Raw genomic sequence first — 24,460 nt, 5'->3', positions numbered from 1 at the left:
CACATGTGCTGTCCAGGTAAAAAGCAGAGATCACGCAGAGCAATGCAGTTCAATAGGACTCTTCGGATGACAGGTTTTTTTTTTTTTTTTCAAGTGGAAAAACATGTTTGTGTGAAAAAGTTTAAAAAAAATTTCAGCATTCACTATTCTCTTCCGAGTAACGGATGAGTTTCGCCCCTTCAAGTCAAAGAAAAAGAAATCAAATTCCAAACTGATCATCTGAATAGTTTCCAACACTTTAACCTAGGAAACTTTTTGATTATGTACATACAGTATTTACAGCCTCACAGCTCCCCTGAACCCCCAAACCACCACCACGTGTTTATTTTTATGTTAATACCTGATGTGGAAACCTTGTGTGGAAAGGTTTAGGAGAAACTCAAAAGGTTTCACACGTTTGCCAGTTTTGATTAAATCAAGAAGTCGATTGATCGGAGACAAGCGTACACAACCAATGTCTGTTAGTGTACGGGCTTGTCTCAGCTCAGATGCCCAGTCACAAGTTTTGTGAAAAATAGGAATGCCTTTACATTGCCTAAGAGAAGAGCGGAAAGAAAGTATATTAATGGGAAAAATAACGAGTCATAAATGATGACTCCTGCAAAAGTTTATTATGAATTACAGGAGTCCTTGAAGATCGCTTTGTCCAATTAACTAGACTTTCAAAAACAGAAAAAGAAAGCGTAAGGCTGTGTGCCCACGTAGCGATTTTTAAGCGTTTTTGCCGCGAAAACGCTGCAAAAGCGTTTAAAAATCGTGTACAGAACGCCCCCCATGCATTCCTATGGCATTCCGCACATGCTGTGCTAATGCTGCGCTTTTTTCCGCGGCGGAATCGCATCGCGGAAAAAATCGCAGCATGCTCATTCTTTTGTGCGGAATTGCAAAGAATTGCCGCGATTCCGCACCCATAGGAATGCATGAAAATCGCTTACTTCCCGCATGTGGCTATGCCCACCATGCGGGAAGTGAAGCGTCTCATGTGCGGTTGGTACCCACGGTGTGGAGGAGAGGAGACTGTCCTCCAGGCCCTGGGTACCATACCCCTGTAAAAAAAAGAATAAAAAACAAAAAATCGGGGTATATTTACCTTCCGGCGTCCCGCGCTGCATTCCTGGCCTAAGCGTTCCCAGTAATGCCTTGCAGCAAGGCTCTGTAATGACGTAGTCTCGCGTGACTCTAGCGGTCTCGCGAGATCGCTATAGCAACGCGAGACTACGTCATCACAGGTCTCGCAAGGCATCGCTGGGAACGCTGAGGCCTGGGAATGCAGCGCGGGACGCCGGAAGGTAAATATACCCCGATTTTTTTTATTTTTTTTTAGCATTTTAACATTCTATCTTTTACTATTGATGCCGCATAGGCGGCCTCAATAGTAAAAACCTGGTCACACTTGTCAAACACTATGTTTGACGAGTGTGACCAACCTGTCAATCACTTTCCAAGCGATGCTTCAAATCGCTTGGAAAGTGCTTGAATATCGCACGCGAAAATCGCGGCAAAATCGCGATCATAATCGCGGTGAAATCGCGCGGAAAAAAACGCGTGATTTCTGGGAAGGAGTCCGGTTTTTAGTGAGCGTTTTAAAACGCAACGTGGGCACATAGCCTAACACTCAGACACCTGTATATATAGAGACAGCGTCTTGTGTTGTTGCTTTTATCATTAACACTTATAAAGCTATTATTAAAGCTATATATAGGTAGAATTTATTGTCTAAAATAATAATCCAAACTAAATATAAAATATTTGCCATAACATGCCCTTCCTAGTAAGAACTTTATATTGTATATTTGATTGCAGTAATGTCACGAGGGTGTCCCTTCCCCTTGGAGTTAGATGATCGCCTCAGGTAAAGAATTGTAGGTCTTCTTTAGAGATGGTGTGACTTGTGTCCCATATTAAATGGATTTAATGTCCTCTGGTGCTGAAGAGGTTAACTGGTCAGAAACACGAAGCTCCATTTCAGCTGCTTCTGATCTGGTCATTACCTCTTCCTATAAAACTGGTTAGACCTGGTCCCTGCCGGTGAAAGATTTGTCTTCCTGTGCTGTGTGCTAAAGCAAAGTAGTTGGAGTAGAGTTGCTGTAGTATGTGTGCGTTTATCTCCTGGTCCCTGTTTCCATTTAGTTTATTCCTCCTTGTCCCTATCCTCCTCTTTATTGTTGTTTAGTGCTTTTGTATGATAGAGGTTTTCCGTTATCCCTGTTTTGTTTACATGATATTTCTGTCCCATGCCTCATGGGGTGGGGGAGGGGATAGATTGGGTTTAACAGGAGCATAGTAAGGTCAGAGACTTGGACCTCTCTACCTTCAGGAGTCCACCCAGTTCCAGAGACAGTTTGAGGCCCTCCCATCCTTAATGAAGACCGTCACAGTGTGACAAGTTAATAGCAAAAAAAAAAAAAAACAATTTTATAAATCTGTTGGCGGTATGCTAATTAATGTCAGACTAATTAAGGGGGGTGTTGGTTTCCCCAGACTAGTGTTTCCACTATTCATGTGCTAACGTGATTTGCAAGGATCAGCATCGCCGCTGGCTCCTCGCAAACTTTGCTCTTGTGTGTGACTTTAGCCCTTTCCTGTCAATGCGCAGTGAAGCCTGGTGTATGTTCCCCAGCTTCAAAGGCTCATTGCGCACGTCTGGGGAGCACGCCTACCGTGTTCTCCTTCCAGGTGTTGTCTTGTGCTCCTCCGTGGATGGCAGATTTCGTCGTCACGGTGTGCTCCCCGGACATGGACAGCGCGCATATGAAGCCAAGTGAATAGACACCAGGCTTCATTGCACAAGGTCATGAAAGGATAAAAGTCGTGTGCACTTGTGATATTTGCAAAGAGCCGGCGGTTACGCTGTCTGTTACAAATTATATTCACATGCCTGCAATAACATTCTTAGTGGAATGACTAGTCTGGGAACCCAGCGCCCCTTAAACTAGTCTCACATAGATTAACATATCACTAATGGATTGATAAAAGTTTATTTTACCATATAGTGTAATCAAATAAACATTACAAAGGTGCTTGTTAGCAACAGCATTGATATAAGAATAAATACAGGGTGGCGGTTTGGGGGCCATGGATGAGCAGTCAGGTTCCCTTTAAATGTTGATCTATCAATATCGATACCAACACAGATGTCAAATAGCAATAAAACAATGAACCCACTCATGAAAATCGGAAAATGAATATTGTATAAAGGATTAGCACACCAAAAAATGGCACAAAACTGAATGTTTTTTTTGGACGCTTTTAATTTTCTACTTCATATCCCCAAAAAAGTTTTTACTCCACAGTGTGAATTGTAGCAACGTGGTCATTTGGCTGCCTTTATGCAATTTGAATTCTTGCGGTCACTTGCCAACTAGACTCCTGCCCTTCTCTCATTGACTCTAGTTGGGACATGTCGGCAAGTATGCGGTCATTTGACAGCGGATGCAGTGAAGTCGTGACAGTGATTGCATTGCGCACTATCACAATTGTGTAATCACATAGACTGATGGCAGACTTTTCATTTCAGTCTGGAAAACCCCTTTTAAGCTTTTATGGCGGTTATAATCTCTAATCTGTATGGCATACAATGACTTTTATTTATTCTTACAGTAAAACTGATACAGATATATCTGGAATCTAAGGTCACAGAACTGGTTTTATGTGTTTCATATGGATGAGATACTGACACAAATTCCAGATCTGGGTTCAAAATACTTCTGCAACAATGGCGGAGGATCATGAAGTTGTGAAACCTAATCATGTGTCCAAGGAGCAGCCGCTTCCTCAAAACACTATATATAGGAGTACGCAGCACTCACTAACTCTTCTGAACGGTCTTGTTGGGCTCCGAAATGGAGGAATCTTATTTGACGTGGTCCTCAAGCTGGAAGGAAGATGTGTGGAGGCTCATCGCATCCTCTTGGCTGCGTCTTGTGACTATTTCAGGTATAGTAAATTTATTCTACGATGTCTGTTTTTTGCATTTGTCTTGCGTTAAAGGGGTTGTTCCAACTTGGCAAATTACTTCCAGAGAACTCATCACTATGGGTCTCACTGCTGCCGATGCCAAGATTCTGAAGTGCCCCGCTTGTATGGTGCAAGGGGAGCACAATTTATACCATCGCTCTATACATTGTCTATGGGACTGCTAGAGATGGCCAAGTGCTGTTTTTCTCATTCCATAGAATTAGTGATGAGCGAGTGTAATCATTGCTGGGGTTTTCCCGAGCATGCTCCAAGTATTTTGGCGTGCTCGGGGATTTAGTTTGTGTCGACGCAGCTGCATGATTTGCAGCTGCTAGACAGCCTGAATACAGGTGGAGATTCTCTAACAAACAAGCAATCTCTGCATGTGTTCAGGTTGTCTAGCAGCCACAAGTCATGCAGCTGCGTCGACGCAAACTAAAGGCCCCGTTACATTTAGCGATGCACCAGCGATCCCAACCACGATATGACGCGGTCAGGATCGCTGGTGCATCGCTAAATGGTCACTAGTGAGCAGCCAAACAGGCAGATCTCACTATCGATGTTCGGCGGTCGTTACTCACCTGTCAGACGCGGCGAGGGTGACGTCTTCCGCCCGCGTCCATGGCTCGCTCGTCGGCGCCAGCAGGAAGCCAACGACAAGAAATGGACCAGGCCGATCTCGCGCGATCAGCGATATCCAGCGGGGGAGCCGGTCGGAGGTGAGTGTCACATGTAGCGATATCGCTGCTGCGTCACAAAATCGGTGACGCTTTAGCGATATCGCTATGTGTAACAGACCCTTAAATCTCTGAGCATGCCAAAATGCACTGTACATTGCAGGAACCATCTGACGTGGGCCTGCAGCCTATTGCTATGTTACTCATCTGTGTTTTTCATAGATTGAACATGTGCCCATTGGCATCTATGTACATGTTCACATATGTTTTTTTTTTGTTTTGTTTTGTTTTTTTTGCTGATCAACTGACTTAAAAAAAAAAAAAGAAACTGAGAGATGGCCTACTTTGGACTGATTTGAAGAACAGTATCTTCATTCAATTGAATGGATCCATGGAAGAAAAAAATGAATCCCACATTGATGCCATTTGTGTTGCATCTGAAGTCAGTTTTTACTGTCTAATGAATAGCGGAACCTTAAAAACTTTTTTTTTTCATAAAAGAAAAAGCGATTCCATTCTGCTGGTAAAAAGGCACATGGACCAAAATACGAATTTGATACTATTCAAAATTGGTCCATTTTTCCTTTTTCTCATCTACTAGTCCAAAAATACAGTAGTCTGCAAATAAGATGTGATGGTTTCAAAGTCAGTGGTGCCGTCAAGTACTGATATGTGGAAGTAATGTGTTTTAACAGGGGGATGTTTGCAGGAGGCTTGAAAGAAAAAGATCAACATGAGGTGCAGATCCATGGGATTACTTATGATGCCATGTGCAAGATTCTGGATTTCATATACACCTCCGAACTGGAACTTGGCATTCACAATGTGCAGGAGATACTTGCAGCCGCTTGCCAGCTTCAGGTGGGCACAAAGCAAAATGGAATTGTTTTTATTAATTGTAACAAAAAGAAAATCCGGTTTTCTTCCTGTGAATTCGTAATAAGAAAATAATTTTTACAATCTTTTTACTGATGGATGATTGACCATATATTACATATAAGCTTTATCATCTCCTTATGGCTTGGAAAAATGTGATCAAACTTGTATAATAAGAATTGTGGGGTCGACAAATGAACTCTTGGACAAAATAAATGGGTTTTAATGTTTAAAGGTAAATAATGTTTAAAGAGGTAAGGATATTCTCTTATAATAGGAAGTGATATGAGTAATAATTCCATCCATAAATGGTTCGCTTTTATAAGACACCCACCTATTGGGAGAAAGTATCCTCCATACAATTAGCCATGCAGCCACAAATTGGAAAAGATCAAGTGACTTCTATAAGAGTTCGTGAAACCAAGCGCATCCACTTCTCTTATATCCTCCAACCTCTACTGGTTTAGAAAGTCGGGAGACGCCATACTACTAGTATGTCTAAGAACCATCACAGTCTTAAGTAGGATTGCTTCTATAGGCATCTTAGATGCACAAAAAAGTATCTAAAGTTCTGTGCATAATCAAAGGAGTTGTTGAAGATCAGGAAAAATTGCAAACAAGAGGATAAATAAAGGTGCTCTTATCAAGTAAACAAAACTTTAAAAACTGCCATAAAATAGTCTTTATTATCATACTAGGAAATAGTAGACGTCACGGAACAACCTATATAAATGTAAAATGACCCAGGTAATCGGGTTTAGGGAATGGCCTCTATAGTCCCTAGTTCAACCCTAAAGTACCCCTACCTGTCCGCTGAGGTTGACTCTCCAATGTGAACAATGTGGCGCCCCTGCTCAACGTTGACTGACCCTATTGGTCCTCATAAGAGGTGCTCAATTCAGGAATGGGGTCGGTCCATGTTATGCGGGGGCGCCGCATTGTTTACATTACGATGCCAACATCAGCGGACAGGTAGGGGTACTTTAGGGCTGAACTAGGGACTATAGAGCCCATTCCCTAAACCCGATTACCTGGGTTATTTTACATTTATATATGTATTCCTGTGGCGTCTACTATTTTAATGATAATTTAATAATGACTATTTTATGGGGGGTTTCTAGTTTTGTAAAATTGACTTAAAGGCAGGAAATGCTGTAAAATAACAATTACTTTTGAATCCCATTCTTCTCTAGTGCCTCTTGTCCCATGTGTTTACAGGGCTGTGTCCCATCTTTAGCATATGACCACTGCTGCCAATCACTGGGAGCAGCAGTCTTCTGCTGTCTACAGTGACATCAGGTGTGAGGCCAGTGCTTGGCTGTAACAGATGGACTATTCTTATCACCACTACTGCCCTGTAAACAAATTATTGGGCCATTCCAGATAAAGTGGCAGAAACATGGCAGCAAGTTTATAGTTCTCTAGTGATAATCTCCTGCCGCTAAACTATTGGTTATATCAAAAGTACAGCAAGCTGCCCAGTAAGTGACATGTTGCTGGAATCAGGGTCTGTCTCTACATCATGTTGATCTCCGATTAGGTGGCAAAAACCTTGCGGTAGATTCATTGCAGCTGCTGTTTGGTTTTTTTTAATGACAGCTTGCAGAATTGGGAGTGCAGCACTGGACTGGAACTCCAGATCTGTACTTCGAAAGTGTTCTTAGTTACATAACTAATACTGCTGAAAAGAAGACAAATGTCCATCAAGTTCAATTAAGTGATGGGAAAGGACACATGCACAACCACAATACATGGCCCCCACAAGAGCTCATTTTTTTTTTTTTTTCCTTAACCCAATTGTCATTTCACTTGATGAAACATTCAATGAAGAATTTTACACATTTACATTGCATTTGTTTTTGATTTTTTTCATAAAAAAGAAGTCTTGTCTCCTCCTCATGATATAGATCCATTCTATATGTAGACTGTGAATACTCTCCATCCACCATAATGCTGGTTTTTATGTTCTTCTCAGGTTTGTGATTCCTGTGTAGCAGATTTTCTGATACATCTATTCTCTGGGTTTTTTTGTTTTCTCAGATACCTGAAGTGATCAGCTTTTGCTGTGACTTCCTCATCTCCTGTGTGGATGAGGAAAATGTTGTTGGGATGTACATGCTAGCGGAGCTATTCCACCTACACCAACTAAGTGAAGAGCTGGACACCTTTGTGCTGAAAAATTTTATTACTTTTTCCCGCACTCAAATATACAGACAACTCCCTCTGGAAAAAGTGTACTCTCTGCTTAGCAGTAACCGGCTGGAGGTAAGCGGTCAGACATTGCTCCTACTGCTTCTCCTGTCCGAGAAGTGCTAGAAGATGTGATAACTGGCACAAATCGTATTGCCGGTTACTTACATGTAGTCGTAGGCAGCACATATAGTAGTGACTATGGCTTAAAGGGAACCTGTCACCACTTTTTCTCTTTGGTCTCATTGGGGAACACAGGAACCTTGGGTGTGTGCTGCTGTCACTAGGAGGTTGACACTATGCATGAAAAAAATGTTAACTCCGCCTCTGCAGTATACACCCCTCTGACCGGCTGTAGGACAATCACTTTTGCTTAGTGTCAGCAGGAGGTGGACCGCAATGTGCGTCGTTCCTTTTCTGGTAACCACGGAGGGATACAGAGTAGATATGCTACATCTGTATTCCCACACCGGGATTATGAGTACGGCGTGTACTGCCACCCCGTATCCTCATGAATCCCGCGGGCAGAACCCTATCCCCTAACACAGGACTCGTGTTCAGGTGGCCGCTCCTGGTCCTGATATTCGTCTCCCATCACTCGCCCACCAGAGCCTGATGATCGAGAGAGACGCCCTGCAGAAAAGGTTTGGGACAGTAATCTTTTCATGCAGGTAAACCGACCCCTGTTACGGGGTAAACTGGAGGTAAGAGGCTGCAGCGTTGTATGATCTGCTCACCAGCCACTCTGGCTGAATGTGACCGCTCTAATCAGCACTCGGGCTTGCAGCCCATGGCTCTATACTTAGTTTAAGAGCCAACACTTACTTTCAAGCACGCGGTGCAGCGCGGTTCCAACCTCCTCCCGAGGCAGCATTATAGCCCTGGGCTCCAGCCGGATCCCAGCACGGCCGACGCCAGATTCCGGCTCCCGGCAGGCTCCGCCCCCTGGCTTTCTCTTCCTGTACCAGCGCCATCTTGGTGCTCCAGGAGGCCAGAGCAGGGCCCCGCCCACAACTTCCAGGCAAGGATTTCATAAGGCTTATAAGGCAGCGGCAGGGCTGTTCACCTCACTCTCTCTCATCAGCCTTCGGGCGGCAGCTGCAGTGGGGACCCAGGTCGTGGGTATGTGAGTACTGCATTACAGTTTGCTCCCTCACTCTGCTCTCTACCCCCGACGGTCGGCACCAGGTAAAATCTGTCAGTATGCCCAAGGGAGAGCAGTCCCGCTCCTCATCCGCTTCAGTGACCTTGGTCAAATATTTTGTATGTACCAAATGCAATGTCAGGCTTCCTTCAAGTCAGTCCTCGCCACTCTGCTCAGATTGCAGCAGACCTACGGTGTCACCTACGCTGGAGAGCAGGTGCAGCCCCCCCACTTTGCCTGTCAGAGCTCCCACATTACCCCTGGAGCAGGAGGAAGCCACCTTGCCTACCGCCCAGGGGCCATCCATCGCCACGGGAGACAGCAAGTGTCCAGGATGGGCCTCTTCCTTATCTAAGCCCGTGGCCGACCTTACCAAGGTATCACAGACCTTGGTAACGGTGCTTAACAGATTGCCACTTCAGACTCCAGTGGACACAGGAGCACCAAAGGAGCCTCCTTTTGAGCCTTCTAGAGGCCATAAAAGGTTTAGACAGGACCACCAACCCAGGTCCCCTTCTCACTCCATCTCACCGCCGGAATTCCTCTGGTCGTCTGCCTCCTCCCGGTCCTCATCCCCGGAATCAGGCGAGGCATTATCAGAGACACACTCAGAGGAGGGTTCTGAGTACTGGCCAGAACAGTCCCAGGTCAAGGATATGGTTCAGGGCCTCATTGCCGCAGTCAATGAGACTTTTAACATTGGGGACACCACATCAAAACCTAATGATCAGGTTTTTTCATTTAAGCGTCATAAGTCCCCCTCTAGGGTCTTCGCCTCCCACAAGGATTTTGAGGAAGTGTTGGCCAGGGAAAGGGAAAACCCAACCAGGCGGTTTGAGAGGGAATAGTTTTGGGATTCTATATCCCTTCCCTCCAGATCTCACCGCCAACTGGACCGCCTCCCCTTCGGTGGACCCTCCAGTGTCCAAACTCGCTACCAATACAGTCCTCCCACTCGCCAGTGGGGCACCCCTAAAAGATCCCAATGATAGGAGGATAGAATCCCTGGCAAAATCCGCCTTTGAGTCAGCAGCCGCTACATTGTGTTCAGCCTTCGCCTCAGCCTGGGTAGCTAAGTCTGTTACAGAATGGTCCAAACAGCTTAGACAGGGCATATTGGCTGGGGCACCACCAGCGGAACTAGCAGAGTTAGCAGATCAAATCTCTCATGCCGGGAGGTATATGGTATCAGCAGCCCCGAATGCTGCGTCTTGCGCAGCTGAAGCATCCAGTAACATGGTAGCCGTCCGGCGGACGGGCTGGCTAAAGGCTTGGCAGGCTGATTTGTCCTCAAAGAAATCACTGACCAATCTGCCGTTTCAGGGCACCCGACTCTTTGGGTCAATGTTAGATCAAATCATTAAGGATTCAACGGGGGGTACAAGCTCCCTTCTCCCTCAGGCCAAACCTCGTCGATATGTTTTCAAATGTAGGGCTCAGCCCTTTCGCCGTACCCCAGCGACAGGCACTTATGCTCAGGGCCGCAGAGGTCGCAAGCACCGAGAGATAGTAGGAAGATATCATTTCGGGCCACCCCGTCATGGCATTCCCGCAGTTCCAACAGCAGAGCTACCGGGTCAGGGCCGGGCAGAGCCACTTCAGCCTGATGCCAGCAGGGAGTCCAACTCCCTTCTCAGTACCTCTGCCAGACTAGGAGGCCACCTTCTCCTCTTCAGAGATGTCTGGCAGAATTCAGTAGAGGATATCTGGGTAAAGGAGACAGTATCAATAGGATGCAAGATAGACTTCAACGCGCTTCCGCGAGATCGCTTATTTCTATCGCAGCCACCAAAAGACGCTGCTATGGCGCTAGGTTTTTTTGCCACAATCGACTCTCTCCTCAACGCAGGAGTAATCGTCCCTGTTCCCGAGCAGGAACGTTTTACTGGCTTTTACTCAAACCTGTTTGTGATACCAAAATAGGATGGCTCAGTTCGTCCCATGCTAGACCTCAAAAGGCTAAACAGATCGGTCCGCTTCGCCATTTCAGGATGGAATCGATTCGGTCGGTAATTACGTCTATGGAGGATCAGGAATTCCTATGTTCCATAGATATCCGGGACGCCAACCTACACGTCCCCATTTTTCATGGACATCAGAGGTTTCTGCGTTTTGCTGTCCAAAAGCAGCATTTACAGTTTGTGGCCCTGCCATTTGGGCTGGCAACAGCCCCCAGAATTTTTACAAAGATTATGGTAGCTATATTAAGGGTCAGAGGCATAATATTGGTACCATATCTCGACAATATTCTCGTCAAGGCGCCCTCCTTCGCTCAGGCCCAGGAAAATCTAGCGGTAGTTTTAAACACGCTGTCCCGGTTTGGTTGGATCATAAACAGGGAGAAATCCCACGTAATGCCAACGCCTAGAATTCTTAGGATTGGAAATCGACACCCGCCGCTCAAGGGTCTTTCTCCCAGAAAGAAAGTGGATTACCCTCCAGCAGGGAATTCGCTCTCTGTTGAAATTCCGGCTTCTATCCTTTCGCGCTGCCATGAGAGTCCTGGGAAGAATGGTGGCAGCTTCAGAGGCAATACCCTTTGCCCTGTTCCGTTCCAGGATACTGCAGAGGAACATCCTCCTTCAGTGGGATAGGTCCATCTCTTCGCTGGATCGCCCCTTCCTCCCTTCCATTCAGACCAGGGAGTCCCTCAAGTGGTGGCTTACCTCCCACCTTGTTCATCTGGGACGGCCTTTTCCCCCTGTCCACTGGCAGGTAGTAACTACAGATGCCAGTCTCCTGGGCTGGGGTGCGGTATTCCGCCACCTGACTGTCCAGGGATGATGATCGAGGCAAGAATCCTCACTATCAATCTAGAACTGAGGGCGGTCTTTCTAGCACTTCTACATTGGGAAAGATACCTCAACAACCAACCAGTCCGGATTCAAACAGACAACGCCGGCGGCGGCATACATCAATCACCAAGGGGGAACCAGAAGTCATCGGGCACTGGCCGAGGTATCCAGAATCTTCAACTGGGCAGAAACCGCAATTTCGGCAGTTTACATTCCCGGCACAGACAACACGGCCGCCGACTTCCTCAGTCGGGAGGGGCTCGCGCCAGGGGAATGGTCCTTACACCAGGAAGAGTTCCGTCAGATATGCCAGCTATGGGGGACTCCAGATGTGGACTTCCTGGCATCGCGACAGAACAGAAGGGTGCAACAGTTTGTCTCAAGATACCGCGATCCTCTAGCAATAGGGGTCGACGTGCTGGTCTTTCCCTGGACACAGTTCAGACTCCCTTACCTGTTCCCTCCCCTTCCTCTCCTGCTCAGACTGGTAAAGAAGATCAAGGCGGAAGGGGTGCCGGTCATATTGATCGCCCCGTACTGGCCCAGGAGGGCCTGGTTCGCAGAAATTATCAATCTTCTCACTGGCACCCCCTAGAGACTCCCCGACAGACCAGATCTCCTGGCTCAAGGGCCGAGTCATTAATACAGTGATCCAGGCTAGGAAACCTTCCTCTTCCAGGGTCTATTATTGAGCCTAGAAGGCCTATTTTGGCTGGTATGAGTCTAATGACGTCACACCTATGCCCTGTTCCCTGCCATCTGTCCTAGCTTTTCTCCAGGCAGGGTTAGATGGTGGTCTGGGCCTAAGTTCCTTGAAAGGCCAGGTATCTGCTCTCTCTATTCTTTTTCAAAAAAATTTGGCCTCCCACTTACAGGTTAAGACCTTTCTGCAAGGAGTGGCACATGCGGCCCCTCCTTACAGATCCCCTGTGGCTCCATGGGATCTTAACTTGGTCTTGGAAGCCTTGACAGGTTCACCCTTTGAACCCCTACAGGAAGCTCCCATGTCTTTGTTGTCCTGGAAGGTGGTATTTCTCGTAGCCATCACCTCTATTAGGCGGGTTTCAGAATTAGCGGCATTGTCCTGTCACCCTCCATTCCTAATTATGCACCAGGACAAGGTTGTTTTGCAGCCTCCTCCTAACTTTCTTCCCAAGGTGGTATCGGCCTTCCACCTGAACGAGGATATAATCCTTCCGTCATTTTGTCCCGCTCCAACCCATCCTCTGGAGCGTTCTTTGAATAAGCTAGACCTGGTCAGGGCGATAAGGATCTATCTGGCCAGGACCACTCCCTTCAGAAAGGCGGACTCACTCTTTGTTATCCCCAATGGGGTGAGAAGAGGCCTGCCAGCCTCTAAGGCAACAATTGCCCGCTGGATCAGAATGGCAATTCTGGAAGCCTACCGGGTAAAGGACAGGGTGTCCCCTGCTGGGGTCAAGGCCCATTCAACCCGGGCGGTGGGCGCCTTCTGGGCGGTACACAACAGGGCATCAGCCATGCAGTTGTGCAAGGCTGCCACATGGTCGTCCGTGCATGCCTTTTCAAGGTTCTATAAGGTCCATACCTATTCTTAAGTGGACGCCAGCCTAGGCAGAAGAATCTTGCAGTCGGCAGTGGTGAGTTCTCCGACCTGAAGGAAGTTTCTGTCTTTTCCCACCCCAGGGACTGCTTTTGGATGTCCCACGGTTCCTGTGTCCCCCAATGAGACGAAAGAGAAAACAGGATTTTGGTTGCTTACCGTAAAATCTGTTTCTCAGTCTTCATTGGGGAACACAGCGCCCTCCCATGATTTTATTACGTGTAATGAATATATGATGACTTACATGATAATGTCTCCTCCTACTGCTTTTTCACTAACTGATTGTCCTACAGCCTGTCGGAGGGGTGTATACTGCGGAGGCGGAGTTAACTTTTTTTCATGCATAGTGTCAACCTCCTAGTGACAGCAGCACACACCCACGGTTCCTGTGTCCCCAATGAAGACTCTGAGAAACAGATTTTACGGTAAGCAACGAAAATCCTGTTTTTTTTGCCTACCAGCTAAAAACATCAGTTAATTTGGTGTCAGCTATGTGTTCCACAACAACTTCTGAAACCGCCTGATTCTCCATGTATCACCCATAAAAACCTTTTTTATTTATCCTGCGTTGTATGATTGTTTGTTCCGGTCCGATGGGCGTTGCCTCTGTTCCCTCACTTCACCCCTCCTCGGCTTGGTGTACGCATTCTTTGCCGTGAATATCGGAGATCGCGCACAGATTTTGCGCTTTCGCATTGAAATGGTATCTCAGCGCGTGCGCAGTATGCTTTGCCCAACTGCGGGCAAGGCAGAAAAGCAGTAGTGTTGTGAATTCGCTTTCTGGCCTACCTCTGGTTACTAGTGAAGGTAGTGGAGCTGGTTGTATTGACAGAGGGGTCGCGAGTTCTCTTTCCGGGCTCCCTCTGGTGGTTACTGGAGTTAATGGAGCTGATCTAATTAACAGAGGCCTGCCACCTGATAATGAGGAGGATGACTGGAGATCTGGAGTTTCTGACTGGATTTAAGACAGCTGACTCCCTCTATCCCTGCTGGTGATTTTTTTTCCTGCCTCCTGAGGTCCTAGTTTCCAGCTCAGTCCCTGCATGCTCAGCTAAGTGTTCTTTTGCTAATGTTCACATTTGACCTGGTTTTGTCTATTTTAGTTTTGTGTGTTCAGCCAGCTCTGGCTGGGGCTGTGCTGAATTTCCATCCTTATGTTACTGCTTGTGCCAGTTTGTTTTTGTCCCTTATTAGATTGGCCTCTTTTTACTCTGCTTCCAGAATATACCAGAGTGCTGATATAGTGGGCGAAGTCTAGTGACTTCAGTATTTTCTATCAGACGTGTTGGGCATTTTTTTGCAGGGTTTTTCGCGTGATTGCAGACAGTCTTTCCTGTCGTGTCCTGTCTAGTTAGTGTGGGCCCCATCGTTTGCTCAGTCTATTTTCCTACCTGCATTTGTGTTTTCATCTTGTCTCACCGACAATATGTTTGGGGGCTATATATTGCTTTGGGGTCTGCTCTGGGGCAGTTTAGATTTCCCCTTTCTTGCTTTAGGCTTATTTAGTTCTCCGGCTGTGTCGAGGCGTCTAGGATCATCGTAGGTACGCTCCACAGCTACTGCTAGTTGTGTGGATAGGATCAGGGGTCTGCAATCCGCTTAGTTACCAACCTCTCTGGTTTTCTGTGGCTTAGCTTGGTCTTTCTTTCCTCCTCGGTGACCCAATCATAACAGAATCACCAGCCTAAACCGCAGATTCTAGGGTACTCAAAAGCAGGAGAGAATTGTAACGAAAAATCAAAAAAGTGTCAGATTTATTTTTTTTTTGTAATATATATTTTTTCCTCTTTTTCTCTGGGGCCGTAGGAGGATTTTTTCCTTAATGGAGATTAAGCAATTGTCTCATCGTGTTGAGCAGCTCGCTGCTGAAGTGCGGGGAATTTCCGCCTGTCTTGCTCAATCATCTGCTGTTGAACCAGAAATTCCTACTCCTGATGTGTTTTCTGGGGATCGGTCTAAATTTTTGAATTTTAAGAATTGTAAACTATTTCTTGCCTTGAAGCCTAACTCATCGGGGAGCTCTGTGCAGCAGGTTAAAATTGTCATCTCCTTGCTGCGCAGCGATCTCCAGGATTGGGCTTTTTCTCTGACACCTGGAGATCCTATTCTGACTAACGTGGACACATTTTTTCAAGCCTTGGGGTTGTTGTATGATGGACCTAATGCTATTGATCAAGCTGAGAAAACCCTATTGGCATTGAACCAGGGTCAGGATTCTGCAGAGTTATACTGTCAAAAATTCCAAAAGTGGGCGGTCCTTACTACATGGAATGACGGTGCCTTAGCAGCGCTCTTTCGGAAGGGTTTGGCAAAAACCGTAAAAGATGTTATGGTGGGATTTCCTGTTCCCTTTGGTCTTGATGATTCTGTGTCGTTAGCCATTCAAGTTGATCGGCGTTTACGTGAGCGTAAGACTACACTAGAGGCGTTGCCGCCTTTTGCACGAACGTCTGAACCCATGCAATGTGATGGGGTTTTGTCTAGGGCGCAACGTCAGGACTTTAGAAGGCGTAATAAGCTGTGTTTTTTCTGTGGAGACATCTCTCATACTATTTCTGTCTGCCCTAAACGAGAAAAAAGTTTTGCGCACACATTTGCTGTGGGAAGTGTACAACCTAACTTCCTTTTGGCAATTACTGTGATCTGCTCCTTGTCTACATTTTCCGCTAAGGCTTTTATAGATTCAGGAGCAGCTTTGAATCTGATGAATTTAGACTTTTATAAACGTTGTGGTTTTCCCTTGATACCCCTGCGGACTCCTATCCCTTTGAGGGGTATTGATGCTACTCCTTTGGCGGAGAATAAACCCCAGTTTTGGACCCAGGTGATAATGCGGGTCGCCCCGGACCACCAAGAAAATTGTAAATTTTTGGTGTTGCACAATTTGCATGATACTGGGTTTTCTCTGGTTGCAAACTCATAATCCTGTTTTGGATTGGAAATCTGTAGTGAGTTGGGGTTGTCAGTGTGTTCTTAGTGACGCTCCACGGCTACTGCTAGTTGTGTGGATAGGATCAGGAGTCTGCAATCCGCTTAGTTACCAACCTCTCTGGTTTTCTGTGGCTTAGCTTGGTCTTGCTTTCCTCCTCGGTGACCCAATCATAACACAGTAGTACACATGCGCCTTGGTTTTGTGTTCCAAGCCTCTCCCTGCACGCTCACATGGCGCACGCGCCCGAACCCCAGTCACATAGGCATTTCTGCGCATGCGCCGCTACCCCAGTGTCTCAAACCTCGATTTGGCTGCTTTACTGCGCACGGTCGCTCTCCCTCCCTCCTCATATCCAGCACATAGCTTCATATGGTATTTAAACCACACTGCCACCAATGATTATACATGGCACCACAGAAGGCGTAGGACACACATGCACTATTGCTTTTCGGCTTTGCCCGCAGTTGGGCAAAGCATACTGCGCACACGCTGAGATACCATTTCAATGCACACGCGCAAAATTTGTACACGATCTCCGATATTCATGGCAAAGAATGCATACAGCAAGCCGAGGAGGGGTGGAGTGAGGAACAGAGGCCACATCCATCGGACCGGACCGAACATATTACCATACAGCGCGGGACAAATAAAAAGGTTTTTATGGGTGATACATGGGGAGTCTGGGTTTCAGAAGTAGTTGTGAAATGTATAGCTGACACCTAATTAACTGATGTTTTTATCTAGTAGGCAAAAAAAAGCGGTGACAGGTTCCCATTAAGTTACGTTGGGGGTTTGAGCAAAGTAATAACCTCACTGATGGTATTGATGCGTAAGTGTATTATAATAGTAGCTGTGAGAAGAGGAGAGTCATACAATGAAGGATTTAAGGTGAATTTGCCATTACATCTACAGCCCATAAATTGTCCCATTAGTTTTATACAGGTTGATAGTAGGTTTCCAAAGTCATTTTAAGCATAAAGAACCCAAAAAAAATTATAAAGTAGGTTGTTCTACTGGTAAAGACATGGACGGATCCTGTCTGTTGCTCCAAGTTTGATTATGGCTCCAAGCTTGGCTATGTCAGTGGAAGCTAGTCATCGCAAGGTGCACTGGTCTCTGCTCTCTGTGCATGTCCTAGCCAGGCCTACCTGACCCTGGAGGAGCCTTGGACCACCCACAAGACTCTTCAGAGCTAGCATCTCTTATTTATTTTCCTCTTGCCTTCAAGGTACATTTCATAAAGTGACGCCTATTTTACTATCCGGCATAACACTGTGGTGGCTGTATAAGTAATGATGGTTCCCATTCAACCAATATTGATAGCTTGAATAACTAACTGGTACTGACATACTGATCCCATGCACTGCATTACATCTGTTTTCAGGTAGGCTCTGAAAATGAGGTGTATGAGGGGGCTTTGCTTTATCATTACACGGCACAGCAAGTGGAAACCGACCAGGTGAGCCTGTCTGAGTCTCCAAAGTTATTAGAAACTGTTCGTTTTCCCTTGATGGAGTTCCCAGTGCTACAAAGGTTACATGACAAGTTGGGGCCATGTCCCCTCAAAGTGACGGTATCCAATGCATTGGAGTATCACAAGAATGAAATCATGCAACCAGTCCTACAGGGGCCCCACACACAACTGCGTTCTGAGTTCAAATGTGTAGTGGGCTTCGGAGGCATGTATTCTACCCCCTATACGGTACTCAGCGATCAAGCCAAATATCTGAGTCCTTTGATGACTGGGGAATGGAAACCGCTAACTGCTCCTCAGGCACCTCGAATGTCTAACCAAGGCATTGCTGTATTCAATAACTTTGTCTATTTGATTGGGGGAGACAACAACGTGAGAGGGTACCGTGCCGAAGCGAGATGCTGGAGGTGAGGGTATATTTAATTTTTCAATTCGGCCTCTTATATGATCAGTATTTTTCTGTATATACATTAACTTTAATCATTTTTTGTTACTCCTTATATTATTAACCATGTGTAGAATTAGCAAGATTACCCTAATTTTATACCCTTACCAGGTCCTAGCTTAATTATATATAATGTGCGTGTGTGTGTTTATTGATCGATATATGACACAGCTGCAATTTATAGCAGAACAGTAAAAGGAGAATTTCCTTTTGACATTGCCAGTTTGCCAATACCTGTTGTTACTAATTAGTAGCAAGAGAGTTCTTAAGTTAAGGTAATGGCTTTAGCTGTATACTTAGAGTTGTTCTCATGTTATGAGATTTGTGTAGTTAGCATAACTTTTTTTTTTTCTGTTTTCTATTGTTCTTCTACTATGATTTAACTTGCATAGTGTAAAGGATTTTTGCAAGGAGACTGACCACTAGAGCATAGTCCAGTATGTGCAGTAGATGCATTCCAGACTGATGAGTTAACTCATGACATCCCAGCCACCTCTTTTCAGCCTATTATTTTCTATAGAATAGTTAGTGCTGCTCCCCCCCCCCCCCCGTCAGCTCCTGATATAACACTGCTGTAAGTCCTCCAAAATCACAGGCTCTCTGCTGAGCCCTGCCTTTGTTCAAAGACTCTTTTTACCTATAAATTTCCATATAGAGGCAACTACGTAAACTTTTGAGCAAACATACAGTCAGACCTGAATGTGTCAGCTCTTCAGAAGGGCAATGCTGCTGACACCAGAACGGTAACTTGAGGAGGAGTGCATGAGCTCCAGCAACAAAGAAGTGAGGAGACTGGGGAACTGTGCACTCCTGAAGACACATGTTGAGGCTAATTCTTTTAATTATATTTCTTTATTAAAATCTTTAATTCTAGAGTTTATAGTATTGCTCTTTTATGAAATGTCAGACCTCTTTTGGCTGGCTGCGGATCCATGTAAGCAATGCAACCACAGCGAAGCGTGTACGCTGCTTCAGTTGCACATTGTAAGGAGTTCCGCTCCATGTAGTGGCCACGTTTTTCTTTTAATGTTATACTTTTATTTGTAGCATGTATACTTTTTCTAATGTCGAATCTTACAGCAATATATTTTACTTTGAGTTTCTTGTTTTTTTTCTGCAAACCTGAAATATATTTTCTTCAAAGATATGATCCGCGGCACAACCGCTGGTTCCAAATCCAGTCCATGCAGCAGCCTCGCGCTGACCTAGCAGTCTGTGTTTTGGGGAAATTTATATATGCAGTCGCAGGAAGAGATTACCACGAAGAGCTTAAGGAGGTGGAAAGGTATGATCCTAGCACCAACACATGGGAATTCGTGGCATCACTTCAGAAACAGGCAAGGAAATTTTTTTTTTTTTTTTTGTTTTTCAGCTTTCTGGTAAACATTAATGGGCTGCCTGTCTACATCAAGCATAACATAGAGAGCCTCCATATTGCACCCAGCATTGATCTTGAGCAGTGTTATTTCAGACCACTGATGAACCGGTCTGGTCACATGTCCATCCATCAGTGGCAGTCTTCCATACTGCTGTAACTCGGGGACAGCACTTCTGACGTGAGGACATCAGCACTACTCTGAGAAGTACCTTATATTAGACCCCTATCCCACTCCTGCGCAGATGCCTTATATCTGCCCTGCTGAGGGCAGAGTAAAGTAATGTAATGCGCATGCGTCAGGAAAGGCCAGAGAGCTTGATGACCCTGAAGTTGTGCCAGCGCATGCATACTGCAGTACTTTGCTCTGCCCACGGCATGGCAGAATTGGTGCGCCTGCGCAAGAGCACGATTGGGGGACACTGCGTGGATGACGTAGAATGCTTGATCCATATGAAGCAGGGAAGGACTACGGTGATGGTATGAAGAGAGGAAGTGCTGGATCAAGACCAGAGACGCCCATGAGACCTCACCGTATGAGGGACATATATACAAAAGAGGCCTTAAAGAGGTTTTCCACTTTTAATTTGACCCCATGTCACATGTCCTAACACTTCCTGTCAGATTTCTAATATACTTCTATTACCTGCCCTGCTCCTGTAAGCTCACCTCTATGTGGGTGATGTAGCCCTGCGTTGTGATTCTGGCTCTGCTACTTAGTCTGGATACCAGAATCATCGGATGAATTGTACAGCGCACGTCATTGGTGGGAGCTGGGCTACCTCCAATACATCAGCAGTGTACAGGCAGAGGAGGAGCGTGAAGTCTCTTATCATACATGCTCAGATTGCTGTCACTCACAGAGGTAGCCCAGCCCCCACCAATGACGCACTGCTTGGTAAGTTCGATTCCGGTTTCAGACCGGAGGTCGCAGAGCCAGAATCATAACAGAAAACTAGATGGTCCACGTAGAGATGAGCTTCCAGGAGCAGGGCATTAATGGTGTAATAGAGAATTGTGAAGAGTTAGGATATATGAAATGGGGTGGAATTAGTAGTGGAAAAGCTTTTTTAAGACCACTTTCAGTATTTTGGTCAGTATTTTACCTCAGTATTTGTAAGCCAAAACCAGGAGAGGAACAGTCTGAGGAAAAGTATAATAGAAACACGTCACCACTTCTGTATTTATCTCCCACTCTTGATTTTGGCTTACAGATACTGATGTAAAATACTGACCCAATACTGAATGTGTGAACGTGGCCTTAAGGGAACCTACAGACAGTGTCAGGTTGGTGTTAGACTGATTGAAATGATACCTGGGTGATGAAATCCGTCTTGTGTTTGTTGTTTAATCTTTTCTCAGTTAATGATATGCTCGTGCTCCGGGGCGGGCTTGTGGGGGGGGGCTTTCTGTGGTGCTCTGCTTACATATTTATCTAACAAATCAAAAGGGGAAGCTAGGTGCCATAAAAATGCTAAATTTTATTGAGAAAATTTTAAGACAAATAAAAGGTCATGAAGCAGGGACAAAATATGCAAAAAGGCCACCCATTTGTGGTAATGATTATGGCAGAGAAATCCAATTCCATACATTAACCCCTTTCTGATATCAGACGTACTATCCCGTCCATGGGTCCCGGGCCCCTATGCCCATGGACGGGATAGTACGTCTAGCGCGATCAGCGGCGCCCACGTGCTGAGCGCCGCTGAGCGCGGCCGGGTGTCAGCTGATTATCACAGCTGACACCCGGCACAATGTGTCAGGGGCGGTCACGGACCGCCCCCAACACGTCAACCCCTTGTGCACCGCGATCAAACACTATTGCGGTGTACCGGGGGTTAAAGGGAAGCATCGGCAGGGAGGGGGCTCCCTCCGTGCTTCACTGAGCCCCCCACGGCAGCGCAATGTGCAGCGCTGCTGCGGGGGACTCATTCCCTACAGGCCCCCGGATCCAAGATGGCGACGGGGGCCTTCGGGGGCCTGTAGGGAGCTGACTTCCTCACTGCCTGCAAAGCGCAGGCATGAAGGAGTCTGCAGAACTGCCTGTGACAGATTGCTGATCTGTCACAGTGATCTGTGATGTGACAGATCAGCGATCTGTCACAGGACAGTGATGTCCCACCTGGGACTATGTAATAAAGTTAAAAAAAAAAAAAAAGTGTAAAAATAATTTAAAAAAAATCGCTAAATAAATTAGTAAAAAAAAAAAAAGAATATTCCCCAATAAATTCATTTTTTGAAAATAAAAAAAAAACCAATAAAAGTACACATATTTGGTATCGCCGCGTCCGTAGCGACCCGCCCTATAAAACTGTCCCATTAGTTAACCCATTTAGCGAACCCCTTAAAAAATAAAAATAAAAAACGAAGCAAAAAATAATGATTTATTATCATACCGCCAAACAAAAAGTGCAATAACGCGCGATCAAAAAGACGCATATAAACATCCATGGTACCGCTGAAAACGTCATCTTGTCCCGCAAAAAACGAGCCGCCATACAGCATCATCCGCAAAAACATAAAAAGTTATAGCTCGCAGAATAAAGCGATGCAAAAATAATTATTTTTTATATAAAATTGTTTTCGTTGCAAAAAACCGACAAAACATAAAAAAACGACCTAAATGAGGTATCGCTGTAACCGTACCGACCCGAAGAATAAAACCGCTTTATCAATTTTACCGCACGCGGAACGGTGTAAACGCACCCCCCCAAAAGAAATTCATGAAACGCTGGTTTTTGTTCATTCTGCGTCCCAAAAATCGGAATAAAAAGCGATCAAAAAATGTCACGTGCCCGAAAATGGTACCAATAAAAACGTCAACTCGTCCCGCAAAGAATAAGACCTCACATGACTCGGTGGGTCAAAATACAGAAAAATTATAGCTCTCAATATGTGGTGATGCAAAAACAATTTTTACAATAAAAAGCGTCTTTTAGCGTGCGACAGCCGCCAAACATAAAAACCGCCATAAATAGTAAATCAAACCCCCCGTTATCACCCCCTTAGTTAGGGAAAAATAACAAAATAAAAAAAGTATTTATTTCCATTTTCCAGTTAGGGCTAGGGTTAGGGGTGTGTTGGGGTTAGGGTTGGAGTTATAATTGGGGGGGTTTCCACTGTTTGGGCACATCAGGGGCTCTCCAAATGCAACATGGCGTCTGATCTCAATTCCAGCCAATTCTGCGTTGAAAAAGTCAAATGGTGCTCCTTCCCTTCCAAGCTCTGCCATGCGCCCAAACAGTGTTTTACCCCCACATATAGGGTATCAGCATACTCAGGACAAATTGCAAAACAACTTTTGGGGTCCAATTTCTCCTGTTACCCTTAGGAAAATAAAAAATTGGGGGCAAAAATATCATTTTTGTGGAAAAAAAATGATTTTTTTATTTTCACGCCCAGGTGTTATAAACTTCTGTGAAGCACTTGGGGGTTCAAAGTGCTCACCACACATCTAGATGAGTTCCGTGGGGGGTCTAGTTTCCAAAATGGGGTCACTTGTGGGGAGTTTCAATAGTTTAGGTACATCAGGGGCTCTCCAAACGCACATGACACCCGCAGACCAATCCATCAAAGTCTGCATTCCAAAAAGTCACTACTTCCCTTCCGAGCCCCGACGTGTGCCCATACAGTAGTTTTCTCCCACATATGAGGTATCCGCGTACTCAGGACAAATTGGACAACAACTTTTGGGGTCCAATTTCTCCTTGTACCCTTGGGAAAATGAAAAAATTGGTGACTAAAAGATCATGTTTGTGGAAAAAATATACGATTTTTTTATTTTCACGCCCGGGCGTTATAAACTTCTGTGAAGCACTGGGGGGTTCAAAGTGCTCACCACACATCTAGATAAGTTCCTTGGGGGGTCTAGTTTCCAAAATGGGGTCACTTGGGGGGGGTTTCCACTGTTTAGGTACATCAGGGGCTCTCCTAACGCGACATGGCGTCCGATCTGAATTCCAGACAATTTTGCATTGAAAAAGTCAAACGGCGCTCCTTCCCTGCTGAGGTCTGCCATGCGCCGAAACAGTGGTTCCCCCCACATATCAGGTATCAGCGTACTCAGGACAAATTGCACAATAACTTTTGCAGTCCAATTTCTCCTGTTACCCTTGGTAAAATAAAAAAAAATTGAACCTGAAGTATTTTTTTAGTGAACAAAAGATAAATGTTCATTTTTTTTTTTTTCTAAATATTCAAAAAATTCCTGTGACGCACCTAAAGGGTTAATAAACTTCTTGAATGTGGTTTTGAGCACCTTAAGGGGTGCAGTTTTTAGAATGGTGTCACTTTTGGGTATTTTCTATCATATAGACCCCTCAAAGTGGCTTCAAATGTGATCTGTAAAAATAAAATGGTGTTGCAAAAATGAGAAATCGCTGGTCAATTTTTAAACCTTATAACTTCCTAACAAAAAAAATTTTGGTTTCAAAATTGTGCTGATGTAAAGTAAACATGTGGGAAATGTTACTTATTAAGTTTTTTGTGTGCCGTATCTCTGTGATTTAAGGGCATAAAAATTCAAAGTTGGAAAATTGCGAAATTTTCAAAATTTTTGCCAAATTTCCGTTTTTTTCACAAATAAACGCAAGTTATTTGAATGAAATTTTACCACTAGCATGAAGTATAATATGTCACGAGAAAACAGTGTCAGAATCACCGGGATCCATGGAAGCGTTCCTCATAAAGGGACAGTGGTCAGAATTGTAAAAATTGGCCCGGTCAGGAACGTGCAAACCACCCTTGGGGGTGAAGGGGTTAAATAGGCCTAAAATGGGAAAATTACCATATGTGTAAAAGGAGTTGAAACCAACTTCCTGAAATGAGTATAGTGTCATGGTATGCCTAGGTTACTTTAGGCAAAAACCCCGGGACCCCTGCGATGTCCCTCAGACTAGGGGAACCCTGTCTGTCCCTCTACCCAGGGTTTACACTGAAGGTGTGCCTGCCTGAGCCTCCACCCTGTCCCTGTCTCCTGTCCAGCCCTAAGCTGAACCCACCACCCTCTACCCA

General features: G+C 45.3%; 1 protein-coding gene across 4 annotated transcripts in view; it reads left to right on the top strand.

Annotated features, from left to right (window-relative positions):
- The window catches only part of LOC141076357 (kelch-like protein 22), a 46,383-nt gene that overhangs the window by 2,713 nt on the left and 19,210 nt on the right, over positions 1–24,460 (top strand). For 3 of the 4 annotated variants that reach the window (XM_073563787.1, XM_073563786.1, XM_073563785.1), the window contains exons 2-6: positions 3,601–3,936; positions 5,330–5,495; positions 7,551–7,775; positions 17,538–18,034; positions 19,217–19,409. In XM_073563787.1, coding sequence (XP_073419888.1) covers positions 3,716–3,936; positions 5,330–5,495; positions 7,551–7,775; positions 17,538–18,034; positions 19,217–19,409 — 1,302 coding nt within the window. In that variant the 5' untranslated portion in view covers positions 3,601–3,715. The remainder of the gene's footprint in view (positions 1–3,600; positions 3,937–5,329; positions 5,496–7,550; positions 7,776–17,537; positions 18,035–19,216; positions 19,410–24,460) is intronic. The other variant, XM_073563788.1, reaches the window with a different exon arrangement.

Source organism: Dendrobates tinctorius, unplaced genomic scaffold (assembly GCF_039654945.1).
Source record: "Dendrobates tinctorius isolate UK_male_01 unplaced genomic scaffold, ASM3965494v1 ptg000397l, whole genome shotgun sequence".
Classification (NCBI taxonomy): domain Eukaryota; kingdom Metazoa; phylum Chordata; class Amphibia; order Anura; family Dendrobatidae; genus Dendrobates; species Dendrobates tinctorius.
Note: the sequence above shows the minus strand (reverse complement) of the source record. Positions and strands in the feature narration are given on the sequence as shown.